The sequence below is a fragment of the Trichomycterus rosablanca genome, chromosome 14 (genome assembly GCF_030014385.1).
Source record: "Trichomycterus rosablanca isolate fTriRos1 chromosome 14, fTriRos1.hap1, whole genome shotgun sequence".
NCBI classification, from domain to species: domain Eukaryota; kingdom Metazoa; phylum Chordata; class Actinopteri; order Siluriformes; family Trichomycteridae; genus Trichomycterus; species Trichomycterus rosablanca.
This window is the reverse complement of record NC_086001.1, coordinates 893,180-905,000: the sequence shown is the minus strand read 5'-3', so window position 1 is coordinate 905,000 and position 11,821 is coordinate 893,180. Positions and strand designations below refer to the sequence as shown.

General features: G+C 44.5%; 1 protein-coding gene across 1 annotated transcript in view; it reads right to left on the bottom strand.

The window, feature by feature from the left end:
* LOC134325965 (serine/threonine-protein phosphatase PP1-beta catalytic subunit) overlaps nucleotides 1-11,316 on the bottom strand; it is a 19,837-nt gene extending 8,521 nt beyond the window's left edge. The window contains exon 1 of the mRNA XM_063008158.1: nucleotides 11,211-11,316. Within this exon, the coding sequence (XP_062864228.1) occupies nucleotides 11,211-11,262 (52 nt within the window). The 5' untranslated portion in view covers nucleotides 11,263-11,316. The remainder of the gene's footprint in view (nucleotides 1-11,210) is intronic.
* Nucleotides 11,317-11,821: the final 505 nt, after the last annotated feature.

The window sequence follows — 11,821 nt, the reverse complement described above, 5'->3', positions numbered from 1 at the left end:
TCAAAAGTAAGCGGTATTAAAACATAGTGACCTTTACATCTGGAACGACGTCCGCTCTTCTGATAAGCTTATCGCCGGACTTTGAAGTGTGTCTGTGGGAATTTGTGCCCAGTTAGTCAGGGGGGGCGTACCGGTTCATTCCAGGGCCGTTCTCTACTATACGCTGCACCTGAAAGCAGTCTCTGCGGCTCATCGCGCATTCCTCTCGCTTGTATCTAGGGGCGATTTAGAGTCGCCAATGCGCCTACTGGCTGGTCGTGGGAGGCGAGGGTGCCGTGACTGAAGCTACCAGCCAATCAGAGTGTAGCGAGGCCGGGGTGTGAGCGCTGTTCTACTCATGTGACTGTGTGACTCATTTCTATAAAACGTTCAAGGAGCCGATGCTCGTTTTCCTCGGTGCGCACAAACACAAACATGTCGTCAGCATGAGCGAGGGGTGTGTGTGTGTGTGTGTGTGTGTGTGTGTGTGTGTGTGATAGGGTGTAGGACACAGCGTGAGGACAGAGCTGCTCTTGTTCTATTCTCTGCGGAGGGTAAATGAGCTGAAATACGGCACACACACTAAAATACGAACGCCGAGATACGCACACCACTGTGATTCCAACCCTGGATCCACAATGTCACCAATTCCATTGACGCTAGCGTACTGAGCGGTACGGCGTTCTCCACCTGGCGCTGACAGCAAACTCGCCGTGCTAGCTGTAAACGACAGCGCTAGCAAAACCACCCAGGTTGTTGTGATTCCAGCCGTCTGTCCAAAAGCTGCTCTTAAGGTTTTCCATGTTTCAGGTGTAGAACACCAAACTCCAAATCCGGTGGCGACAACAATGGACACGTAACCCGTCTGCACCAAACGACCCGCTCTGGAACACCTGTAGTGCTTTTCCGCCAAAAGAACTCTGGTTCTGGTTCTTGAACCGGTTCTGTTCAGGTTTCTTCGAACCTTGGTGTCCTGTAGAACTGCTGTTCCACCAGTATTTGGGAACCAAGCGTGCGTCATCAACGGTGGGCGTTACATAAAGATGGTAAAGAGTCGTGATGTGATGATGGAGCGTGTAGATTATCTGTGGGGATTTGTGCTGCTGTTACAGATGTTCGATCAGCTGTCGGTGATAAGAAGACGTGACGTGTTCGTCTCAGTTCTTGTTTTCTTTAGTTCAGTGACGTGAGAAGCGTTTTGTGCTTCACTCTCACAGCGACTCTCGGCACAAATAACCGATTTGCTCAGCGCTCGACTCCAGAGATAAAACACTAAAGTTCCACGATACGAACAAACATCTGTGTGAAATAACCATCAAACCCACCAAACCCAGTCTAACAGCTCCACATGTATCTGTGTTTAACTGGATTTACTTCACGTGTGCTGGTTCTGCAGCTCCAGGTTCTGAATCCACAAAAAGCTTCAACTAAATAAAGCGTAACGAGACAGAATGTACTAACAGTACCACACAGGTACTCTCAATTACTCTGTTATTACTGGTTATAAGTGTCTCTGTACTGGTTATAAGAGCTATGTACTGGTTATAAGAGCTATGTACTGGTTATAAGAGCTTGCTCTGTACTGGTTATAAGAGCTCTGTACTGGTTATAAGTACTCTGTACTGGTTATAAGTACTCTGTACTGGTTATAAGAGCTCTGTACTGGTTATAAGTGCTTGCTCTGTACTGGTTATAAGAGCTCTGTACTGGTTATAAGTACTCTGTACTGGTTATAAGTGCTTGCTCTGTACTGGTTATAAGAGCTCTGTACTGGTTATAAGTGCTTGCTCTGTACTGGTTATAAGAGCTCTGTACTGGTTATAAGTACTCTGTACTGGTTATAAGAGCTCTGTACTGGTTATAAGTGCTTGCTCTGTACTGGTTATAAGTGCTCTGTACTGGTTATAAGTACTCTGTACTGGTTATAAGTACTCTGTACTGGTTATAAGAGCTCTGTACTGGTTATAAGTGCTTGCTCTGTACTGGTTATAAGTGCTTGCTCTGTACTGGTTATAAGAGCTCTGTACTGGTTATAAGTGCTCTGTACTGGTTATAAGTACTCTGTACTGGTTATAAGTACTCTGTACTGGTTATAAGAGCTCTGTACTGGTTATAAGTGCTTGCTCTGTACTGGTTATAAGAGCTCTGTACTGGTTATAAGTACTCTGTACTGGTTATAAGTGCTTGCTCTGTACTGGTTATAAGAGCTCTGTACTGGTTATAAGTGCTTGCTCTGTACTGGTTATAAGAGCTCTGTACTGGTTATAAGTACTCTGTACTGGTTATAAGAGCTCTGTACTGGTTATAAGTACTCTGTACTGGTTATAAGAGCTCTGTACTGGTTATAAGTACTCTGTACTGGTTATAAGAGCTCTGTACTGGTTATAAGTACTCTGTACTGGTTATAAGAGCTCTGTACTGGTTATAAGTACTCTGTACTGGTTATAAGAGCTCTGTACTGGTTATAAGTGCTTGCTCTGTACTGGTTATAAGTGCTCTGTACTGGTTATAAGTACTCTGTACTGGTTATAAGTACTCTGTACTGGTTATAAGAGCTCTGTACTGGTTATAAGTGCTTGCTCTGTACTGGTTATAAGTGCTTGCTCTGTACTGGTTATAAGAGCTCTGTACTGGTTATAAGTGCTCTGTACTGGTTATAAGTACTCTGTACTGGTTATAAGTACTCTGTACTGGTTATAAGTACTCTGTACTGGTTATAAGAGCTCTGTACTGGTTATAAGTGCTTGCTCTGTACTGGTTATAAGAGCTCTGTACTGGTTATAAGTACTCTGTACTGGTTATAAGTGCTTGCTCTGTACTGGTTATAAGAGCTCTGTACTGGTTATAAGTGCTTGCTCTGTACTGGTTATAAGAGCTCTGTACTGGTTATAAGTACTCTGTACTGGTTATAAGAGCTCTGTACTGGTTATAAGTACTCTGTACTGGTTATAAGAGCTCTGTACTGGTTATAAGTACTCTGTACTGGTTATAAGAGCTCTGTACTGGTTATAAGTACTCTGTACTGGTTATAAGAGCTCTGTACTGGTTATAAGTACTCTGTACTGGTTATAAGAGCTCTGTACTGGTTATAAGTGCCCACAGATGATGTCACGGTTCACGCTGAATAATACCCAGTATTCTGTGGTGCCAGATTAGAACGCTGGTTCGCTGTCTGGAACCTCTTGTTTCGGTGGAAACACGCGGAACCGGTTTAAAATCAAGTTCGCGAACCGTGGTGGAAAAGGGGTATTGGTGTCTGGCCAACAAGGGTAAACAGGCTTAGCAAGGGTACTTAGGTACAGTTGGGGTCACTGGGTGAAAGTGGGCTCACGGATTTACCACAGGGTACCGTGCAGTGGAAAGTAATCAAGTATTCAAATCAAGACTGTTCCAGTGTAACCAGTCAAACCACAATCCCTACGCAAAATAAGCCAGAGCTGAATTTAAGCTGGTTGACACAAGGGCTTGGGGATCGGACGGAACCCTGGATGGACAGAAGAACAGACAGCAAACCCCAGTGAGCCGGAGCGCCTCGAGCGCTCGTCCCCCGGCAGCAGGAACGCGGCGTGTTTACGCTACAAAGGTCGGCGGCTGAAAGCAAGCAGGCTCGCATACTTGCGTCCCGAGATTCCCGAGCTGGAGTGGGCGACGTCTGTGCTCGCTGACATTTACACCCAGCAGAAACGGAGAGGTGAAGGAACATTTCGGTGGATTCGCTGGATCCGTCAGTCGAGTCTGGCTGATTTTGGAGAGCACGGCGGCATCGCCATGGCATGACGCAGCTTTTCCAGGTCGGTTTAAATGGCCTGTTTATTTATTCATCACCTGAGCGCACTGGAAGCGTAAACAGGGGATTTAAATGGAGCCCGAGGGGCGTTCAGTCCCCCGAAAGTTCCAGAGAAATGAGCAAATCTGATGCAGAACTTCCATTAAGCCATGAAGGAGAGTCGTTGAAAGCCTGGACGAATCTGGCCTGGATTCACCTCACCGACACCGACGCATCATTTTACTTAATGGTTTAAAGAAGTTGTGTCCAAACTTTTCTTGTCGGTTGCCAAATGTGGAACGAAAATGCAAATACGGGCCACAAACTCTGTTTAATAAACAAATAAAAATGACACGTCGTTTTGATTCGAGTGACTTGACAGTGTTGTCTAAACTAAGATTGTTAAACCCCGTCAGCCACCGTTTCCTGACTAATTAAACATACACACATTACGACCTCTGCTGGCTGATTGATGGCGTCCGCACAGAGTCGAGAAATAATGCTGATCGGGGTGCGGCCCTCTGTACACAGGGCTGATCTGCATACGGACGAAATCACGCCGCCAAACCCAGACTCGTCCATCGGATCGCCAGACGGAGAAGCGTGATCCGTCACTCCAGAGAACACGTCTGCACCGCTCTAGAGTCCAGTGGCGGCGTGCTTTACACCATGCGCTCGGTGATGTGAGGCTCGGATGCAGCTGCTCGGCCATGGAGACCCGTTCCATGAAGCTCTACACGCTGTTCCTGAGCTCATCCGAAGGCCACATGAAGTTTGGAGGTCTGTAGTGATGGACTCTGCAGAAAGTTGGTGACCTCTGTGCACTATGTTCCTCAGCATCCGCTGACCCGCTCTGTCATTTTACGTGGTAACACTTGGTGGATGAGTTGCTGTCGTTCCCAATCGCTTCCACTTTGTTATACCAGCACTGACAGTCGACTGTGGAATATTTAGTAGTGAGGAAATGTCACGACTGGACTTGTTGCACAGGTGGCATCACGGTACCACGCTGGAATTCACTGAGCTCCTGAGAGAAGCAGTCTGCATGCCGAGGTGCTCGGTTTTATACACCTGTGGCCATGGAAGTGATCGGAACACCTGAATTCAATCATTTGGATGGGTGAGCGAATACTTTTGGCAATATAGTGTACATGTAAACCTATTTGAATCGTTACACGTGTGAATCGATTTTTAACTGTCTTGTGGTGCATCGTTACATCCCCACTCATGAGGAGTCCCCACGACCCTCGATCCAGCCCATCATCGTCCCCTTAGCAGAGCTGAGATTCGAACTGGCCACCTTAAGTCAGTGGAATGATATTTTCAGTGCTGCAGCGGTGGCGGCCTCTGCTGGCCGGACGACGCACCTGCACGAGGGACGGACGCTTGACAGATAGTAGGAGATACGGCTCTCCGCGAGACCCAAAAAAGAGGAAATATGACTGTACAGAGGGACGCACAGGGGGACACTGCTCCCCCGATCGACCCCCACGCTCGATTCGGTCAAATAAAGGCCCAAATCGAGTCTCTCTTAATAGCAGAGATGAAGAGGAACTCGTCATGCAATCGCGCCTTTGTGTGCCAAGTCTGCGCTCATTGTTCGTGAATCAATACGCCCGTCTGTGTGGCATTAGCGGTGTCGGCGACCCGCCGGCTGCATTCGGCGCACCACCGCGTTTACTGTATTTAACAGAATCGAGATCGAGAGTAGAAGCCTCCAGCTGCGGTCTCCGTCCGACTGCGAGCACCGGCGCATCGTGTGCGATCTGTACCGCGTCCAGTTCTGACGACGACGCCCATAACAGGCTCTTTTTCTCCATCGTGAGGAGCGGCGGCGGCTATTTTAGGATCCACTGTTTCACAGCGGACGGTCCAAGCCAAGACCGTGTCCAAATAAGGTCCCGAGTGGAAGAAAGCACGTACGCGCTCTCACGGCTTCTGGAGGGTCCCTGAAGGACACCCGCGCCCCCGGGGCGGCTCCATACCGCCGATGTAAACACAGCAGCAGGACCACAGCGGTAACACGGGGTTCTGGACGCTTGCATTCGTATACGTGACTTCAGTACACGTACAGAACCACAGCCGCTTCTCTGAGAAGCTTCTCACAAGACTTTCAAGTGTGTCTGTGGGAATCTGCGCCCGTTCAGTCAGCCAAAAGTATTCAGACGCCTGACCGTGAGCGACCCACACTGACCAGGACCCTCACTGACCGGATATTATTCGGCTATAGGATCCCAACAACACCGCTGCGTGTGGGAATTTGTGCCCATTAAAGTGCCCATTAAAATTTACGTCAGTACGGCAAGGCGCAGATTGATCAGTTGGCGTTCCGGTTCATCCCAGAGCTGTTGAATGGGGCTGAGGTCAGGAGCTTTACTTCATGTCTTTATAGCACTCGCTCATGCTGGAACAGGAAGGGTCCTTCCCTAAACTGCGGCTGCATCCCTTATATGGTTGATTTATACTCTATACTATATATATATATATTTATATCATTTAGTCCTAAATAGATCTATTATGTAATGGTAATGGTATTTATACTGTCCATGTTATCAGCTCCACTCACCATATAGAAGCACTTTGTAGTTCTACAATTACTGACTGTAGTCCATCTGTTTCTCTACATGCTTTGTTACCCCCTTTCATGCTGTTCTTCAATGGTCAGGACCCCCACAGGACCCCCACAGAGCAGGTATTATTTAGGTGGTGGATGATTCTCAGCACTGCAGTGACACTGACATGGTGGTGGTGTGTTAGTGTGTGTTGTGCTGGTATGAGTGGATCAGACACAGCAGCGCTGCTGGAGTTTTTAAACACCTCACTGTCCCTGCTGGACTGAGAATCATCCACCAACCAAAAACATCCAGCCGACAGCGCCCCGTGGGCAGCGTCCTGCGACCACCGATGAAGGTCTAGAAGATGAGCGACTCAAACAGCAGCAATAGATGAGCGATCGTCTCTGACTTTACATCTACAAGGTGGACCGACTAGGTAGGAGTGTCTAATAGAGTGGACAGTGAGTGGACACGGTGTTTAAAAACTCCAGCACGACACACACTAACACACCAGCACCATGTCAGTGTCACTGCAGTGCCGAGAATCATCCACCACCTAAATAATACCTGCTCTGTGGGGGTCCTGTGGGGGTCCTGACCATTGAAGAACAGCGTGAAAGGGGGGTAACAAAGCATGTAGAGAAACAGATGGACTACAGTCAGTAATTGTAGAACTACAAAGTGCTTCTATATGGTAAGTGGAGCTGATAAAATGGACAGTGAGGTGGTTATAATGTTATGGCTGATCGGTGTATATCCTGGATGCTTTTCCTGTTGTGTGTTGCTGGTAAATGTTTATGAACATCATATACGTACGTATATCTATAATCTTTTGAAATATTCACTTTGACAGCGGGTGGACCCCTGAGCAAAGCCTTCAAACCTACAATGCATGGTTTGATGCAGAGGTTGGGTTTACTTCATTTTACTTTTGAATATAAGCTTCCTCAACACTATAAGAAATGATTGGCCCTTCCTAGTACCGCCAGCCTAATGAGTCAATTAAGGTCTAACGAGCACATTTAGTTCTAAAACTTTACAGCCCAAACGTTTGCACACGGCACAGTGACGTTTAGTGAATATAAACGGTTACATATGAACATTAATGTGCAGCGGTGGTGACCGGGCATTAGAAAGCCACTACTAGGTTTCCACAGCACAGTTGGACCCCTGAGCAAAGCCTTCAAACCTACAATGCATGGTTTGATGCCAAGGTTCAATTTACTTTTAAAAATAAGCAAAATAAAAGGTCTGAACAGGCGTCCAGCTATAAAAACAGCCGAATATCGATAAGTGTTATTAGTTTGTGTAATATTTGACCTTTTATCAGCACTCATGTCTTTATTATAGTGTTATTGATGAACCTCGTATGGAAGGGCGAGGTGGTGGTGTTGCTGCAGTCTATAGGGATGATATTAAAATAACCACTTTGTCTTTTCCTGCTGCTCTTTCTTTTGAACACCTGGCTTTCAAGTTGTCAGGGCCTACTCCTCTGGTCACTGCTGTAGTTTATCGTCCGCCAAAGCCAAACGCTTCCTTTCTCTCTGATTTTTCAGATTTTTTAACCCAGCTTAGTGCCCTCTCATCCTCTGTACTGCTTATGGGTGATTTTAACATCCATATTGATGACAACAACTGTAAATTTGCCAGGGAATTTTTGGAATTGTTACAGTGTTTTAATTTCACACAACATATACATTTTCCAACTCATAAAAAAGGTCATACTCTTGACCTTGTCTGCTCTACTGGTGTCCTAGTTCATCAGCCGTCCAGCCATGACCTTACTGTCTCTGATCATTTGACAATCATCATGGACATTGAGGTCACTAGGCCCATCACTAGAGCTAAACGTAAAATATCCTTCAGGAATCTTCAATATATCTCTCCCTCTGCTTTCTCAGATTCTCTTGTTAAAAAGATGTCTGTCTGTCCTGTACTGTCTAGTAATTCATCTGACCTTGTCGATTACTATAATGACATACTCGCCTCATGTCTTGATGAGCTGGCTCCTTTGAGAACCAAATTTGTTTCATTTAGTCATTCCGCACCATGGTACACAATTGAGCTTCACCAAATGAAATCCCGTAAACGCCAGCTTGAAAGACTTTATAAAAAAACCGGTCTAACAGTACATTATCAGATTTATTCTGATTATCTTCAACATTACAAAGACGCTCTTACGGCAGCCCGATCCACTTACTATTCCGAACTCATACATGCTGGATCAACAAATCCTAAGACTCTCTTTTCCACAATAAATAAACTTCTCAAACCAATTGACAATACTACCAATTCCTTTACAGTTGACAAGTGTAACTCTTACCTCTCATTTTTTCAAACAAAAGTTGAGAATATCCACAATTTTCTGACAGTTTCCCCTGTCATCTCTGTTTCTCCGCCTATCTCATCTCAATTTATTACCCAGCCTCTGTCTCAGTTCTCACCTGTGTCTCATTTGGACCTATCTGAGATCTTAACAGGGATGCGAAGCTCCACTTGTGTTTTGGATCCTGCTCCATCAAAACTTGTTAAGGGTTGTTTTCCAGTTATCTCATCACTTATCACAGAGATAATCAATTCCTCTCTTAGTTCTGGCTCAGTCCCTCAATCACTCAAATTGGCTGCTGTTACTCCCATACTTAAAAAACCTGGACTTGACTCTAACATTATGAGTAACTTTCGGCCCATTTCCAATCTTCCATTTCTGTCGAAAATACTGGAACGTGTTGTTGCCTCACAGCTCAAAGATCACCTAAATTCCAATAATCTATTTGAATCATTTCAGTCTGGTTTCCGCCCCCAGCACAGCACTGAGTCAGCCCTCCTCAAAGTCACAAATGACCTTCTTCTTTCCTCAGACTCTGGACAAATTAATATTCTCGTCCTCCTTGATCTTACTGCAGCTTTTGACACCATTAATCACTCCATTCTTCTGTCCCGCCTTGAATCCTCTGTCAACATCACTGGTACTGCCCTTTTGTGGTTAAGGTCATATCTCATAAACAGACAACAGTTTGTTAATATCAACAATTGTAGTTCTGCCATTGCTCCACTGTCCCAAGGCGTTCCCCAAGGCTCAGTGTTAGGTCCCCTTTTGTTTATTCTTTATATGCTCCCCCTTGGTGACATCATACGTCGGCATGGTTTACATTTCCACTGCTATGCTGATGATATTCAGCTTTACATCTCCTCCAAATCCATTAATACTGAACTTCACTCCACTCTGACAAATTGCATCACTGAAATGAAATTGTGGATGAAAGCTAATTTCCTCAAATTAAACTGTGAAAAATCAGATATGATCATCGTAGGTCCTACAACCCTGGCAAAAACCACAAAAAATTTTCAAATTACCATTGATAATGACACTTTGTCTCCGTCTTCTAACATCCGAAATCTTGGTGTAATTTTTGATAGCAACCTCTCTTTTGACCGCCATGTAAATCACATCACCAAAACTGCTTTCTTTCATCTAAAAAACATAGCACGTCTACGTCCATCACTCTCCTTTTCTGCCGCCGAAACCTTGATTCATGCTTTTATTACATCCAGAATTGATTATTGCAATAGCATCCTTTATGGTACATCTAACAAAATCCTAAAAAAACTTCAGTATATCCAGAATTCAGCTGCTCGCCTCCTTACTCATACTCGCTCCCGTGATCATATTACACCTGTTCTACAAAAACTTCATTGGCTTCCCGTTGCTCAACGCATTCAATTCAAAATTCTTCTATTCACTCACAAAGCTCTCCATAATCAGGCCCCATCCTACCTCACCGACCTGCTCCATCAGCACATTCCCTCCCGTAGCCTTCGCTCTTCTGAGGCTAACCTACTGTCCATACCCTCTAGGACCAAGCACCGGACCTGGGGTGACAGGGCCTTTTCCATAGCTGCTCCATCTTTATGGAATGCTCTCCCCAAACACCTACGAGATTGTCCTGACCTGTCCAAATTCAAGTCACTTCTCAAAACTCATCTATTCAGAGTGGCATTTAACTTGTAACAACACGAAATAAATGCTTTTATTTTTGCTATTCTTTTTAATAGTTTTTATACTTAGATCACGACAGAAATGTGAAGTCCTAGATCCTAAAACTTGTAAAGTTTTCAGTTTCCTGATTGCATGTAAATCTGTCCTGTTTCTGTCTAATTTTAAGAAATTGTTCTATATTTGTTGTTCTCTCTCATAATTTAGCTAATTTTTAATGAACTGTCTTATGCTGCTCTCTTTGTTTTTATCTTAATTATTCTTGATGTTGATGTACTATTTTGATTTTGTACTATGATTTGTATGGTGTATGTACGTATTTGTTTTGATTACTTGTCTTATGTAAAGCGTCTTTGAGTATCTTGAAAAGCGCTATATAAATAAAATGTATTATTATTATTATTATTGTTATTATTATGGAATAAGTGGGAATAACCTTGAATAAACACAATGACATTTGTCTAATCAATCACATCACACAAAAATGGCTTTATTTTGTTTAAAAACTGATTTTACTGTTAGAATTAGATCAATAAAATAGCCCTGTGTGTGTGTGCTGACAGATCAGTATAATTCCAGCATCTCTATGACAAGTAAAAGCTTAATAACAGCTTAATAACGCTTCTGTACCAAATCCTAACCTCACACACAGTCTATAAAGCCTTTTATTAGATTAAAATCAGTAAATAATCGCAAACATGTCCAGTTTTAGAGGAGTTAAGAGTCCGAGCTGAAGGTGTGACCGTTCACTCTGTTCTACACACCGACATATTACAGCCCCAGCTAAAATAGGCCCTTCCGACCCAAACACGCCAAAAACACACAATCTAACTACACATTTAATCCCCAAACCTCTTCAGACACACATTATAAACCACACTGAGGCTCCAGGAGCAGAAATAAACACAAAACTCACCCTCCAAAAGCCTGGAAATCAGCGAATCGACGTCCAGTTCCCCCTCCGCCATATTTGAAGGTATTCGCCTTCTCCAGGCTGGCGCGCGTGCCCGAGCTGAACGCGTGCGCGTGCCCGCGCACGAGGGGGACAAACCGGGACGCGCGAGGGAAAAAAAAAAAAGCGCGTGCCCGTGACCGCGCCTTTGTAAACAAGTTTACAAAAACTCGTCCAGTTTTTCGGTGTTTTTAGTGTTTTAAAAGTCAGAATCTGACCGGATTTTTATATATTTATGCTCCTGTAATCAAACACTATCGCAAAATGAAGGAAATAACGGAGATATGTGTTTACTGCGTTTGGCTATTAAACTTTTTCGACTAGGTACCACCTTTTATGGGGTTGTGACGTCACACTCTGACCAACAACCATGTCCTAACACAAAATGACACAAACTGTACCAGTAAACTGTGATTATTTACACCTCAGCTGCTTTATAAGAAGTTTGTAGACGCCTCACATGTTTACTACGTGTAGATTTGTGATACTTGGCCCTTATTTTACACCATTTACAGAATCATGCCCACCTGCCTTGCTCTTCACGCCCAGGAAATGGGCCGTAATGGCACAGACGA